The 17,217-nt window shown below is 33.7% G+C and overlaps 1 protein-coding gene across 1 annotated transcript; it reads right to left on the bottom strand.

Annotated features, from left to right (window-relative positions):
- Positions 1–3,362: 3,362 nt before the first annotated feature.
- LOC123866570 (endocuticle structural glycoprotein SgAbd-2-like) lies at positions 3,363–9,623 on the bottom strand. Its single transcript, XM_045908213.1, has 4 exons — positions 9,543–9,623; positions 8,012–8,172; positions 4,901–5,055; positions 3,363–4,167 (listed from the first exon to the last, which is right to left on the bottom strand). Exons 1-4 carry the CDS (start codon positions 9,549–9,551, stop codon positions 4,031–4,033), a joined length of 462 nt encoding a protein of 153 aa, XP_045764169.1. The 5' UTR covers positions 9,552–9,623; the 3' UTR covers positions 3,363–4,030.
- Between the last annotated feature and the right edge of the window lie 7,594 nt (positions 9,624–17,217).

The following is a 17,217-nucleotide window of genomic DNA, read 5'->3' as shown; positions in this document are numbered from 1 at the left end:
TTTGGCCAGGAATTCGGGTGAGATAGTCATCGTGTTAAATTAGTGACAACAAATTATCAATTTTAATAAATTGAAGAATACTTACTTATGCACCTTGATCATTTTTTTTTTTCAAAAAATGTGCCACTAATATACCACTGTCAGGTAAGAGATCTAAATAATTGAGGGTTTATGTTGTGGATGATGATATCATGATTTTTAGGTTGCTTACGAGGAAACATTTTTTACCATAAAAGTTACATAATAAGACAAGGCTTTATATCCTGTTTTTTTGTAGACTACTTTTGGAAATAAAAAATGCTCAACTTTGTCGATCGGTATATCAAACATACCGATTGAAAATTTAATTAGCATGTCTGGTCTCGTAAGCAAACCTGTTGCGGTATCAAAAAATTAATGCTGTCCAATATTTACCTTCAAACTATAGGAACAGTTAATATGAGTGCAAAAAATATATGACTCATGTACGTGGGATTTTTTTATTTTATATTATGATCGCCATCAACCTTTTGGATCAATATTTTTATGGAAAATGTTACAATAAAACTTAGTCTTATCTACTCGTAGTTACTGTACAAATTAAGCTCGCGTGGAATAGTGCCAAGAATACTGGCTGCATTTCGCTGCGGAACTCTGAGGTAAGTTTGCAAAACCTGTGTATGAAGGTCCACGTTATCAGAACAGCTGTCGATTTGATGATGTCAACCTTTGATTCGTCATCTTTTTCATCTTCTTGTGACATCTCCAATCGGAGGTTGGCAATCATTAAGGCTAACTGGATTTGTTCACCGCTGCCCTAAGCAGTGACCTTGTACTCATATTGAACCACTGGCGAAGGTTCTTAAGCCAGGATGTTCATCTATGGTCAGGTCTACGTTTGCACTTATGTCTTGTCTTGTATTATAAGCTGTAGTTACGATCATCACTTTGTCCTTTGCAAATAGTTGATGCCCACTTATTTTTTATTTATGGTTAATCTCAAAATTGTGATGAAACTACAGATTGTCGGTGATATATGACATTGGATCATAGGTAAGTTAACGAGTTCATTGACCCCCAAGGCTATGTGTCTCTATTACATAAGAGGTCTTAAATGTTAACGATGAAAATACCACCTGTTGACCAAAAGTGAAACGAATTGGTGAAATAGCCTCAATGCAATTAATGGTATTAAGGTTAATGGTTACCGCGCTAAGGTGTTGGATATGAATAAAATTAATATTGATCTTATGCGTAACTGGAATTTTTTATGAACTGGGCAATTTTAGCTCACTTGAAACTATTATAGAGTAAAATACTATGTAGTAGACAGTTTGGTGCTTTTTGAATATTTATCATTACTATTAAAAAGCTTTACTAGCTTAGTTTTATTTCACTCATATTATCTAATGACTAATAATAAGCAAAATCAACAGATCCTCTATCTTCATAGTTTATGTAGACATTAGCCCTGCAGCATCAGAATTTAGAATTTGGATCCCGAAATTCAGTGACAAAGTAGCCGGCATTGTTATTGACAGAAGACAGTTGGTATTATTTACTGTAGGAGACATTTAGCCTCATCTGGTGACAGAAGGGCTGGCTCATTTCTTGCGCAAAGGATCAGCCGAGCTGTCCCGCTGGAAATGTAGCCAGTATTCTTGGCCCCCTTCCGCGCAGGTATGATTTGTACAGTCATTAGCTAAGGTTGGCTTTAAAATTTATAGTAACATTTTAAAAAAGTTGTTGGAAAAATAAATAACAATTTTTTTGCGCCACCTGACGTGTAATTGGTATATTTTAAAGCTCTTACTTAGATCGTCGAGGCTAAAGCTTCTTTGATTTAATGAATGTTCATTGATTTAATGAAAAACTTTTGCTTGTCTGCAGGAGATGGCGTTGTTTATAAAATTGACACGAATGCTATTATGATTTAATTTTGTAACTATGTATTTATTAATGTAAACATATAAATCATAATGTAGAGTATATTATACGATGGGTTCCCAGATCCCTTCGCATACCTACTACACAACTTAGTGTAGGTACGGGATTTTAGATTTAATGATAATATCAGACTTACAACCGCTCGCGACTTCGTTTCCGTGGAAATCCCAAAAAATCTGACCTTATTTCTTGTCTACAGCGCCGCGCGGCAGTGACGTACACGCGTCGCGGCTGGAGAGAATATCGTGCGGGGCGCTGACGCGACGCGCAGTTCTGCTGCAGTGCAGTTCAAGTGCGTGGGCACCTTTAAGAGGATCTCTGTGCAAATTTCAGCTTTCTAGGTTCAAGGATTTAGGCTGGGCAATGACGAGTCGTCTGTGAGTCAGGCCTTTTCGTTTCATAATATACCTACCTACTAGATGATGCTTGCGAATTCGTCTGCGTGGATTTAGGGTTTTTTTAAAATCCCGTGAAAACTCTTTGATTTTCTGGAATAAAAAATGTCCTATGATTATAGAATTGTCAACATAATTCTAGAAAGACCTGGTTGTTGAAAATCAACTATAGTACTCCAAGGGTTCTCGAAAACTTTCATACGGAGAGTTATGGTCCTGTAGCACAAAAAGTTCATAACCTGTCATTGAATGAATCGGCAAGAAAAAGATGGACACCGCACAAAATAATCTGAGGTAAACGTATGAAATATCTTTTACTGATAGTTTCGATATAGTTACACTGTTATGCTAAGAGCTATTTAGGACACACACGGATGAAATCTCGGGCAATAGCTAGTCTAATAAACTCAATGGCTGGCTGTATTTTTTTAAACTATAATAGCTTTAAAATTTTAAAATTAGCGCATTATTATTGATAGAAACCTGTTACCACTACACAGAGATATACCAATCATTAAAATATGGAATAAAGTGTTTTTTAGGGTCTTCTGAACATGAAAAGTGAGAGTCGATAAAAAAAGGTTTCTTAGGGCCGATTTTTCAGTCGTCAAATAACTTTTATATGAGGAATAAATTTTACAGTCGACGGATTTTTTTTTTCCGTCTGAAATCAGACGGAAAAAAATCTTAGAACCTCAATTCCTCAGATAAAAGTTATTTGACGATTGAAAAGTCAGCCCTTAGATAGGTTTTGAAAAAGGACATTTTCAGACAGGTTTTAAGTTTTTCTGACCGGCAGTTTTTGCTCGTACTTTTGTTGTATGGATGCAAAGACATGAATTTAACGATCTTAACTTTCAAGATGCTTTTCAGTAGGTACTTGGGGGCTTAAAACCAAACCTCCAAAAATATGTAAATTTTACAATGTTGAATGTAGGATTTGAGGATCTCCGCAAAGCGTTCCGTCCGACAAATTGAACGATATAATATTAAGGTACTATCAAAGAACTCATACGGAACGAGCTAGAAGTAATAAAAGTATTACAATAAAAATTATCTTTATTAATCTCGTAATTACTTATAAAATAAAATAAATCACAGTAGGATTATACTTATATAACTAAGCATCATTGAGTCAATCGATTCTCGCATGTCATACATGATTGGGTAAGTATATCGATCTGAGGTCCCAGTGTAACTTATCAAGTTAACAAACATGATATGTTTGAGAATTACAGACTGCTATCGTTTCAACAACCTCCCTGGCAGAGTGGTTGCGCTGTGATCTTATAAATAGAAGGTCCTGACTTCGATTCCCGGCAGGGCCAATTTGGAAATTTATTATTTCTAAATTGTCTCTGGTCTAGTCTGGTGGGAGGCTATGGCCGTTGCTAGTGACCACCCTACCGGGAAAGCCGTGCCAGATTTAACCAGGACATGCCAAAGCCATGTAGTAACCTATACGAGTATTACGGACATGGGTTTAATAAAAACTGTCATACCTCTTTTAAGTTACGCACTACTATCTAAGACTGCATCATCACTTACCACCAGGTGAGATTGCAGTCAAGGGCTAACTTGTAATGGAATAAAAAGCATGGTAATTTGACATGCAGCTGTGGCAGATCAAGATATATCTACACGTTTTTTAACTTTAACAGTTACACTCAGGGATCTGAAGTTTGCGCAAGTCGGTAGGAGTATAGGAATTAACCGCGGAATCCTTGCTGGTACTGGTTCTCTTGCTGCTGGGTCTGTGGGTTGGCTGCGATGTATTGAAGAGCGCGAGCGATGGCATCAGGGATGGGTGGGGGAGTAGGAAGATGTGCACCCTCAGCACGGAATCCTGTAAGTAAAAAAGAGATTATAAAAAAATATAGCATATGATACCCGGACCATAACAAAGAATCAATTGACACCTCATTTATCAAAATCGGTTTAGGCGTTTACATACATAAACACATATGCATAAATACATAGACTGCCAAAATCAAAACCCTTTCCTTTGGCTTTGCCGTAGTCGGGTAAAAACACTGATCTCCCTGTCGCAACAGTAAGCGCTGTAGTATTTTATATGAGAAGTCTCGGGTTTGATTCCTAAATTTAGTTTGGTGGGAAACTTCAACCGAGGCTATTTACCACACTACCGGCAAAAAACGTTTTCAGTATAATACAGCTTAGAAACCGGTAAGCGGTATGGATATATTTAAACTGTCATATCTCTTCACAGTTTGTTTGTTATAGTCGTCACATCACCAGGTGAGATTGTAATGGTGGGTTAGTCATCAATGAAAAAAAAATCTTTTACTCGCGACTTAATCCGCATGGATTTTGGGTTTTCAAAAATCATATGATATGCAGATTAGGTAGGTATATAATTGAAAAAATCATGTCTCAGTAAATTCCTATACATAATTATATCACTAGCATCTGATAAAAATGGGCAATTAAATATAGTGGGAAAATTAGACCCAGAATTTAACCTAGAATAGATACGAGTATTCGCCTTTTGTACGTTTCTTTGTTTCAGGCGATTAAATAATATGGCAAGGTTGAAAATACGAAAGGTTTAAACTAACCGTTCTCGTCAGAAATGTAGGTCACGGAGATGGGGATACCCTCAGGGCTAGTGTAGCTGTACGAGCCTTGGGCGACCTGCGCTTCAGCGTCTTTGATTCCAGCGTTCTTGAGGTAGCCCTGTTCTTGGGCGTTGATGCCGTTGCCGGTCTCGTAGCTGCAATACAAATAAATATAGAATTAATAGAGTAATTGACATGGTTCCGTGCCCGAAAGGTCTTAATAGGACCCTATTAGATACTAAGACTTCGCTGTTCGTCCGTTTGTCTGTCAGCGAACTGTATGTTATGAACTGTAATAGATAGAGAGTTGAAATTTTTATAAAGTGTATATTTTTATTTCCTCGATAACAACAAATAATAAAAACCAAGATGGTGAGTTTCGAAATTGCCAACATGCAAATTTAAATCATGACTACATTGTGTTATATTATCGTGTATGGTAGATAAAACGGAATCCTTGATGTGCGAATCTTACTCGCACCAGACCGGTCTTTTTAATATAGGTAATATTGTGGCAAAACTAGGATATTGGAAGTTTTAACCATCGCGCACCATGGCAATTGAATGAAATCCATCTTAGATATCAAAATACGTAAAATCTACGAAAGATATCAAAATATTATGAGGAAATTCTAGTAATTCAACACTTACAAGAGTATGAATTTTAAATTGTGTTCGTACAATCAACGTATACTATAACTAAATGTCTTTTTAAGCACTAAACATAACATTAAAAAAATTGCAACTACAACATAAGTTGAAGATTGTATCCATTTCCTGGAAAAGTTTAAAAGTCATAAGGTATGATGAGTGTACAGGTTTTGCGGACGCTCTTTAAGTTTCTGGAATTGATAGCAATCGTTGTTTAACCATATATAGTAAGAAGACGGATAACTATCACAAAAAATATAAAACACGCCAAACGTAGCAGTTGTACCATATAGTTACACTGCATACCTATAGATACAAGTGTAAATTAAAAATTTATAAGACCCCCGACAAGTGAAGGTTACAGTAACTAGAAAAGAGCTGATAACTTTCAAACGGCTGAACCGATTTTCTTGGATTATAGCTAAGAACACTCTCGATCAAGCCACCTTTCAACAAACAAAACTAAATTAAAATCGGTTCATTAGTTTAGGAGCTACGATGCCACAGACAGATACACAGATACACACGTCAAACTTATAACACCCCTCTTTTTTGGGTCGGGGGTTAAAAATAGCGTTGTTTATCAATTAATATTATTAGAATAGAATATATTTTATTCAAGTACACTTTTACAAGTGCTTTTGAATCGTCAAAATAATTTCTAAAATCTAATTTTATTTAGATAAGTCTCATCATGTTCACGCGATGCTTCATTTTGATGTCTATGATAACCCTATCATTTAGTTTCATAATGCTGGTGATGCTCCAAATCAACTCTGCACAGTATATCAGACAAAGATTAATAAATAAAGCATGTATGATTGATTAGCTGCTAAATAAATAGCTACTTAATGTTCTAATCTTTTTAGTGTTTGAATTTATTTTCTTTGTTCTAGTTTCATATTTATGAATATATTATGTTTATTTAGCTATCCGAATAAATATTAAGTATGTAACTGTGGTAAACTTCGCAATGTATGTATTAACATATGAAATGATTCGGAGCCAGTAGTATTACGTAATCAGGGCTTGGCTGAGAACACTATCTTAAAGATGACTCCCACAATTTAAGGTTTAATATGCTTGACATTCAAGGAATGCCCATTTATGATCCGTCGAGTTTATATTTCACAATGAACTCGCATCACTAAATTTGAAGCTGGGAGGATATTTCACAGCAATACTAATTAATAGTTGTTTCTCTATGTCAAATTTATGATGCTGCAAGTCTTCGGTCGTTTCTTGCGTTTACACAAGTGAGTTGTATAGGATCGTATATAATGGATAGCATCGTTTTTAACCCTCGACCAAAAAAGAGGGTTGTTATAAGTTTGACGTGTGTATCTGTGTATCTGTCTGTGGCATCGTAGCACCTAAACTTATTTACCGAATTTTACTTATGAACCGATTTTAATTTAGTTTTTTTTGTTTGAAAGGTGGCTTGATCGAGAGTGTTTTAGCTATAATTCAAGAAAATCGGTCCAGCCGTTTGAAAGTTATCAGCTCTTTTCTAGTTATTACTGTAACCTTCACTTGTCGGAGGTGTTATAAACTTTTAATTTACACTTGTTGTAGATATTTTATTGACGCGTTGACTTTGTTTTCAATTTCGAATTTAGAGGCTTTATAACACAACTAAAAATAAACCGAAGTTAGAATATCGAAAACAATGGTTTTTTTAACTGGATTTGATATTGATATTTCTACGCGTATCAATATCAATCCATTATAAATAGTGTTTCATGTCAAGAGCGAGATGAATTTGGCAAAAGTTATGCAAACCCAATCCAACACGCACATTAAATTTAGTTACCCGTACCTAGCATTTAAAAACTTATCAAAGTCCAACCTGGGCGTTGAATTCAATTTTTTTGTTCATAGAAAAAAAATCGGTATATTTGGTATAATCCAAAAATATAACTGAAAAGAAATGTTAATCGTAGTCATTACTCATTACAAAAAAAGGTTGCCCACATTTCTTAAATTAAAGAAAGGTTTTTTAGGAAATTAAATAAGATTGTGATGACGTGTTATTTTATGCAAAATGTAAAAAATTATGTTATGTAAAATTGCATAGGTAAATAGCACTATACAATTTTCACTGCGTTGTTATGCATTATAATGCATTAGGTACAAATACTTTTCTGTAGAGACTAACAAAAAACATTGTATGAATACATTACCGTTGAATTAGCGCAACTATAGGTTTCTCATTAATTCTGTCAATTAATTAGTACTCGTGAGAAATATTACTAATATTATCTGGTAGAAAAACTAGAGCAATTAATTAGTTCCCGTGCGAAATATCTTAGTTTTTGTTCTTTACAAAAACAAAATTTACAACTAAACAAGGCTGAATGTGCATTTTTTGGGAAAACGCGTCCCATCTTCTTTTCCACATCATTATTTCCCATCAGGTGTGATCAAGTGCCTATACTCAAAAAAAAAAAAAAAAATTACCTCCACTGGTAGGAACCATCAGGGTTAATTTCCTGGTTCTGTCTGATGATGGGAATGACCTGGTACTGTGGCTGGGTCTGATACTGTGGCTGGGTCTGGTACTTTGGCTGGAACTGGGGGGCGGCGTAACTTAAGGCCACAAGGGCGGAGAGGACGATGAGCTGAAAACAATAAAATAATTGAATGAATGAATATACTTTTATAGCACACCACAAAAAAAAAAACACATACAAAGCACAACAAAATATAGGCAGGCAGGTACAATTTGGCGGCCTTATCGCTTCCTAGCGATCTCTTCCAGGCAGCCAAAATAGAGCAAAGGAAATAGCTATAGATATTACAGGTAGCTGGTGCAAGTATATACATTTACGTATAATATTAAAATAAATAAATGCATAAATATATGTAAATAATTAAATTATGTAATACTATAAATAATAAAATACTAAACGAAAACGTTACCCGACGAAAGTTAATGTTGTAATAACTTTCAACTTGACAGAAACCTAAGTAATTGCAAAGGAGCTTAGAACTCAGAACTACTAGAATGAGAAGAACCAATAATCGTGATAATGAGGCTAAGGAAAAATTCTTTTTTCTTAAACTTTTATCTCATACCTAACAGTTTCTTGATTGAAATTGTAGAGTTAAAAGTTTTCCAAAACCACTACCATTAATTATTCTAAAAGCCGAATCATTCAATTGGAAAATGACGAAAATGTAAAGTCCTGTATTATTATTAGTAAACATGTGACAATAATACACAAAAGGTCTAATAAATGGGGAAAAAATTAAAAGTTTTCTAACTTTAGTCGTAAAGAAGATAAACTAAGACCTATGTCTGATTTTTAACATCAGATTACATTTCTAATGCTATGATGGCTATTTAAATTTTTATGCAATTCACCTAGTGACATTATATGTATAATAAATAACGTATACGTTGCGCGTCCATAGTGAAAACTAAAAATTATTGTATTTGGGTCACATTGATCCACCTTATCTCTTCTAATCTCGTGCGTTTTATATCTTCTGTTCTGCTCTCCAGAACGGATTTTACACGCTACACCAATCACAGGTGGCAGGACTAGCCTACCGCGGACGGGACTTGTAAATGGTTTTATGTCCAGGCGTGGGATGGTGGAGCATGAATTAATTTATACTGAATTATTTTTGATTCCGGGCATGTTCACGGTGTAGTATAAATCTACCTTAATCTAGTTTGACCAATTTTTGTAAGGAAATTATGGCATGTTATGGATAGATAAACAATGTCGATAATAAATGGAACACTATAGAAACCAAATATAATGGAAATTGATTGTATAATTTTTGGATATCATTTTTGTGGCAACAAATGCATGTTTATTTACAGAGTCTAATTTCTGGAAAAAGGGCTCTGGCATTAATTTGCTACGGACCCCAAAAAAAGTTATAAACTAACCCTTAATGTTAATTATTTTGATAGTTAGATATTCGTTTTAATTTTTAGACGTATATCACTAAATATTTTCTATGATTGTTAACTCACCGATTTCATTGTTTTTAATTTTAAAATAGAAATAATTTAATTTATGTGATGTATGTGTGATGATCCTCGGTGAATGTGTAAGACTGGAATGATTTTTCAGATCTTCGCAGCTGCTTTTATACGAAACGGCGTTTGCACTGCGTGAAATTGGAGTATCGCGCTTCGAAGGCGCAGGCGCGAACGTAGTACATCAAAGAATTACCGCCTGTCTGCATCATAACGATCATATTATTCATATTTTATTCCTACATTTTTTTTTATCGTACCCTGAATGTGTGTTCAAGTTATTATAAAAAAATGTTTTATTTTTTACAGCATACGTGAAGCAATGTCAATTACACGTAATTTATGTGTATCACCGGGAAGAGACTTATTTCAGTTTTTCTTTAACTCTTAAAATTTAAACATTTTTTAACAACATGGACCAGTCTTATTCAGAGGCTTTTAGTTTTTGTATTTTGTTATGTACTAAATTTGAAACGACAAAGAAAGTAGAATACAAAATTTTGTTATTAAATAACTCAAAATTTAAAAAACCCCCGACAGAAAAACCTCTATAAGAAAACTAGAAAAGAGCTGATAACTTTAAAACGGCTGAACTGATTTTCTTCAACTATAGCTAAGAACACTCTCAATCAAGCCACCTTTCAAAAAAAAAACTAAATTAAAATCAGTTCATTAGTTTAGGAGCTACGATGCCACAGACAGATACACAGGCACACACGTCAAACTTATAACATCCCTCTTTTTGGGTCGGGGCTTAAAAAGGGGTATCAAAATGTAATGTACCTATTTTTTAATTAAAGGTGAGAGGATTGTAAATACCTTTTCCAAATTAGTAGTAGTGCAATAATATAAATGGGTACATTCTTAATAGGTACATTCCTAATAAGGCTTCCAATATCCAATTAGCATGATAATTCAACATCTATTCATACAATTTTTTCAAACATGAGAGAGTTTGTATATTATCCAAATCAGATACAGCCGTAAATATACCTATAACCAAAATAAATGGATTTAATTCTTCAATGACTTCCTTCTTACGTAAGATTTCTGAAGGAACTTCTAAGGCGGGCGTGCGTAATGCTGCCTATAATATGGTGTTTATTTTTATATGGGTTATTTTCTTCAACTATTATGGAAATTACTTTTCCAAACTAAAAACGATTTTAATGTAGATACTACCTACTACGGGCATCAGGTTTTATTATGCTGGAGTAGGTACTTTTTAAGTAGCTTTGAAGATAACAAGTGTAAATTAAAAATTTATAACACCCCCGACGATCCAAAGTATTTGAGTATTCCAAAACATCATTTTCAAATAAATAATTATGTATTTAGGCAACGTCCATCTTGACAGCTTGACATTTGTCTATTGACATAATATTATGAACCTAACGGTTATCTAACCTTCTTTTCTACAAGAAAACTAGAAAAGAGCTGATAACTCTTAAACGGCTGAACCAGTTTTTTTAGATTATAGCTAAGAACACTCTCGATCAAGCCACCTTTCAAACAAAAAAAATTAAATTAAAATCGGTTCATTCGTTTAGGCGCTACGATGCCACAGACAGATACACAGATACACAGATACACAGACACACAGATACACAGATACACACGTCAAACTTATAACACCCCTCTTTTTGGGTCGGGGGTTAAAAAATAAGTGGGCATCAACTATTTGCAAAGGACAAAGTGATGATCGTTACTACAGCTTATACAAGTGTAAATTAAAAATTTATAACACCCCCGACGATCCAAAGTATCTGAGTTTTCCAAAACATCATTTTCAAATAAATAATTATGTATTTAGGCAACGTCCATCTTGACAGCTTGACATTTGTCTATTGACATAATATTATGAACCTAACGGTTATATAACCTTTTTTCTACAAGAAAACTAGAAAAGAGCTGATAACTCTTAAACGGCTGAACCAATTTTTTTAGATTATAGCTAAGAACACTCTCGATCAAGCCACCTTTCAAACAAAGAAAACTAAATTGAAATCGGTTCATTCGTTTAGGCGCTACGATGCCACAGACAGATACACAGATACACAGATACACAGACACACAGATACACAGATACACACGTCAAACTTATAACACCCCTCTTTTTGGGTCGGGGGTTAAAAAATTAAGCTAAAATCTCTTGCGGCTTATCTTAACAAACACGTAACTATGAATTATGGGGGACAAGCCCCGTATCAATTTTAATTGACATACTTACTTAACTTGAAAAATGACGAACCTTCCTACTAACTTTCCTGTTTAACTGTTTGTGTATAATTTGCATAAATTCTTTTTCAGTGTTAAAGAACCTATTGTAATGAATTCAAGTTTCTAACCCCAGTGGTTTAGGCTGTGTGTTCATATATCCGTTGGTCAGGATTAGTCTTTTTATTTATAAGAAGATAGGTAGGTATATTCGCAAGAATTATTGCATTTCAATGCAATACCACATGGGTGAAGATATATTGAAGCGGAATCTTGGGCTATAAATACAGGGAATGCGTATCCTTTAATTTGAAATGCATAAAAATAAACCCATATTTAAAAAATGTTTTAATCATAACTTGTTGTCAAAGTATAGATCGTTAAGATGTTTTAATGGTTGTGTATTGCTTATAGTTATTTAATTAACGTTAACGTCAAATAAGTCAATTATATGGACGCCCGACTGGATTCCAATAATAATAATCGATTTTCATAGAGATTTCTAATAAACAAAGCTTAGTATACAGTTTGTTAGTAGTAATATGAGCTACTAAAAATTATTAAAAAAATGTGTTTTAAAATACATCTTCCCATTCCACATAGACTTTTTAAAGTTATTTTCGCTTTAAAATTTCTTAATATACCTACCTAATATTTTTAAAAGATCAATAGGTATGATGTGAATCATATTTCAATTATATAATAATAACTAATAGATAAATCCTATTTTCATTAATAGAGTCATATTACAATTCATTGGATATACAGTTTTTGTAGTTCTTTTTCATATCTTGTTCTTGATTTCTTATAAAGATTAAGTATTATTTTAGACAAGCGGATGCCCGCGACTTCGCCCGTAGGTTTTTCGAAATCCCGTGGGAACTCTTTGATTTTCCGGGATAAAAAGTAGCCTATGTGCTAATCCAGGATATTATCTAACTCCATTCCAAATTTCAGCCAAATCCGTTTAGTACTTTTTGCGTGAAGGTGTAACACACACACACACACACACACACACACACACACACACACACACACACACACACACACACACACACACATACACACACACATACACATACACATACACACAAACTTTCGCCTTTATAATATTAGTATGATTTGTGTGATAGGTACTAACAGCTAAAATAAATAATAGTATAGCATCTGTAGTCAAAATATATACAAAATGACTTTTCACGCGTCATTTTACCTCTATGAGTCAACTGTCATGTCAAAAGTACAGTTCACCTTTTAAATTAGGACTAAAATCGTACCATTGCCATGATATTTGCGGCGTAAAACGGCGTGTGAGAACTAATTAATTATTTACGCATTATAGCTCTAATCTGTTAATAAAGTAGGTACATACGGTCAAAATTAATTAACGATCCTATCTGTTATATTATTTTATCGGCTCTGGTCTGTATGTCAATATGTTACTTAGCAATGTTGTTATTTGTCAAAAAAGACAATCGAAAACAAGAGGAATTTTTGACTAATTTTTAACCCCCGACCCAAAAAGAGGGGTGTTATAAGTTTGACGTGTGTATCTGTGTGTCTGTGTATCTGTGTATCTGTGTATCTGTGTATCTGTGTATCTATGTATCTGTGTATCTGTCTGTGGCATCGTAGCGCCTAAACGAATGAACCGATTTTAATTTAGTTTTTTTTGTTTGAAAGATGGCTTGATCGAGAGTGTTCTTAGCTATAATCTAAAAAAATTGGTTCAGCTGTTTAAGAGTTATCAGCTCTTTTCTAGATTTCTTGTAGAAAAGAAGGTTAGATAACCGTTAGGTTCATAATATTATGTCAACAGACAAATGTCAAGCTGTTAAGATGGACGTTGCCTAAATACATAATTATTTATTTGAAAATGATGTTTTGGAAAACTCAGATACTTTGGATCGTCGGGGGTGTTATAAATTTTTAATTTACACTTGTTATTCTTATAGATATAGATTATAGATTGATTGATTGTATTATTGTTATTTTTAGCGCTAAAAAAGCGTTGCGTTAATACCCGGCGTTGCGCTGACAATACAAAGTGCGCGTTAAAAAAGTGTTGACGTGTGAACAGATACTTGGGAATGCATTTGTTCTAGTTTAACGCTTTTTTAAAGTCCGTTAAAAAAGCTCTCGCGCATACGAGACCTTAATGTTCAACGTCCAATAGACGATACGTTTTGCATCAGCCAATTCAATGATGAGTGATTGATGATCCAAATATTTGTCATACAGTGTGTAAGACGTTTGTTATAGCAGTGGATTTGGTAAAACTGCCATTAAAAACTTGTCTAAGGAAGGTTTCAGCCTTGTTTTACTTTTGTTTTGGTACAGGCGCTACAATTCTGTAGTAAATTAAATTAATTTTTATTTTTAGTGTTTGAGGTTAATATTTTTCCGGGCTTCAACAAAAAAAGCGCGTATTCGCGCTCAGTTAGCGGCAGTTACACGTGTACACCCTTACAAGCATTTATATGTATGCTTATAAGCGAGTCACGCTTGCAAGAGATGCAGGTGTAACAAAAGGTGCGCGTGCAAAAAACAGCGCAAATGTGGAACTGCTCTAATGAAACGCTGCACCATGGAATCAAAATATCATTAATAGCGCAAACAATAATATTTTATTGTATAACCCATCACTGCGAGGCGTGCCCTCTGGCGGTTAATATAACCATTTGCAAGCCTTCACAACGAGCTGATTTCAATAACTCCCATTACACTGCAACGTGGTATTTTTGATCATTAATTTGTAAAGGCCAAATCCTAATAACGTATTAAGGTATTTTATACTATTATCACCGTATAAATTCAATTTAATATTTTAACTAACACTTTATAATTCTAACTTTATAATTTTTCTACTTCCAGTCTTTATTTAATTATTAGGCATATTACTTAGCAACATATTTTATGCCAGGTATGACATCATAATTTTATTTATTATAATTTTCTGCGTCTAATTTCTTTAATCTTGAACTTGCTGTATTATTCTTTATACTTATTAGGAATGATTGCCTTCAAGGATGAATTTAAGGCAGACTAACAAACTAACCTTATATGAATGATAAAAATTATTAGTTATTGTAATTAATTATAGTTATTTGTACCTTACTCATAAATACTAAGAATGAAATTTAAAAAAAAATATATAGACGCTAGGTAGAAACATAACAAAAACATCACAATAATCGTTTTATAGACAAAAATTACAACCGATTATTAGGTTTATCTGCAAAATACGATGCAAAACATTTTGACGGCCAGGGCAATTATTTATGTAATTACATGACTATTAGATGATGCCCGCAACTTCATCCACGTAAATTTTTGTTTTTTAAAAATCCCGTTGGAACTCTTTGATTTTCCGGGATGAAAGAAGCATATATCCGTCTCCGAGATGTAAGACATCTCTTTACTAAATAGGTGATGCTCTTTAATTTTCCGGGACGAAAAGTAGATTTTGGTCCGTTTAGCTATACTTTTGGTCAAAATTGGTCAAATCGATGGGTGTGAAAATGTAGCAGATAGACAGCCAGATACAGCTTCATATTTTTTAACCCCCGACCCAAAAAGAGGGGTGTTAGAAGTTTGACGTGTGTATCTTTGTATCTGTCTGTGGCTTCGTAGCTCCTAAACTAATGAACCGATTTTAGTTTAGTTTTTTTTTGTTTGAAAGGTGGCTTGATTGAGAGTGTTCTTACTTCTTAGCTATAATCCAAGAAAATCGGTTCAGCCGTTTGAAAATTATCATCTCTTTTCTAGTTACTGTAACCTTCACTTGTTGGGGGTGTTATAAATTTTTAATTTACCTTGTAAAAGGTAATAATAAACAATTTGGAATAATTAATTTGAGTTTAAATTTGTGTTTTTTTTAATATGTTATGTAAGTACACTCTATTCAGTCAAGTAAATTTGAATTTACAGGAGAAGATGTGAACCTAGTTCTCGGTTAGAAAGATGTTTCTTGAATAAATTCTAAGTAATAGCTATTCTGCAATTTCTAATTCTGTAGCCAAGTTACGAGTACTTACTCGTAACTTGGCTACATACTTATGTAGCCAGTCGAGACAACGCCCGAAACTTAAGCTTGCGTAGGGATATAAATCTATCACTTAGAGCACACCCGGAAACGGAACTAATTTATGTACTAATTTATGCTATGAGACATGCTCTGATGTATTTGTCGGCAAGTGGAAGACTATTTCAAGGGATTAAAATATAATGACACAAGTCAACTAAGATAAATACAATACAACTGCTAATTTGATAGATAAAATAATTAGCACTTTTAACGGAAAAAATACCGCATACATACTCGTACTTATAAATAATTGTAATATTGTAATTTTATGCCTTGAGTGTTGAATTCCGCATCGGTTTAATAAAAATACAATAACTTTGAAATCATTTATATTTTAATAACTTAAATTATCGTATCGAAATAAAGCCGCTCTTCTGTTTGGATTGAAACCAGAGCTTTGGAAATATTAAAAAGGTAATAAATGATAATAATAATTGTTTGTTGATGATGAGGCCATATTAAAACTTAACCTATAACAATAATTATTTTTCTGTAGTGACTTTGCAAATTAACTGAAGTTTTAATATATTAAGTAGCAAAAAGTCGCATTAAATGCATTGTAATTCATTAAATAAAGTGATTTTTGACAGTTGGCGGATTTAGACCTAAACATTTAGAGTAATTCTTTTTCTGTTCATCATCATCCGGCTCTCAAGGTCACGTAGACAGTCTATCAACATAAAAAACTTGTGCTGACTGACAGACTGATCTATCAACACAGCCTAAACCGCTGGGGTTAAAAACATGAAATAAAAACATGAATTTGTATTTAGGCTTTCGGTTTAAAACGAAAAATACTTATTTCACGATTTTTGAAAACTATAATCCTAAAAGGGTTAAATAGGGAATTAGTGTTTGCATGAAAGTCCGCCATTTTTCAAGTTCATGAAAATTTGGTATTTGGGTTGTTGGTTACAAATGAAGGAAATACGTGTTGCAAGATTTTTGGAAATTCTACCCCCACACCGATATTCCACCCGAGCTAAGCGGGGGCAAATCAGCTAGCATGCTATAATATTAAATGAGTCACTATAACTTTTTAATAAATATGTGAGCTCACGATTAGTATTGCTGAATAAAAGACTTCAACGCGTGTGCGGCTTGCCAGGAAAATCCTTCCATAGAAGTTATTTATATTTTGTCTTTAAGTTGTAGCTTTGTTTATTTTTTCTGAAAAAAAAATTGTTAGAGGTACGGTACATAGATTTTTTTTATTCGATAACAAGTTTGCCCTGGTTTGTTATCTCATCTGAAGGTGAGTGATAATACAAATTATTTTGTAGTTTTAAAAATACATTACTATAATATTTTTAATTATAATAATGCCCTTCTGATTAAATTTTGCCCACATTCAACCTCAGTGCA

This window comes from Maniola jurtina, chromosome 7 (genome assembly GCF_905333055.1).
Source record: "Maniola jurtina chromosome 7, ilManJurt1.1, whole genome shotgun sequence".
In the NCBI taxonomy this organism is placed as follows: domain Eukaryota; kingdom Metazoa; phylum Arthropoda; class Insecta; order Lepidoptera; family Nymphalidae; genus Maniola; species Maniola jurtina.
The sequence above is the reverse complement of the archived record's forward strand: the minus strand, read 5'-3'. Positions and strand labels throughout refer to the sequence as shown.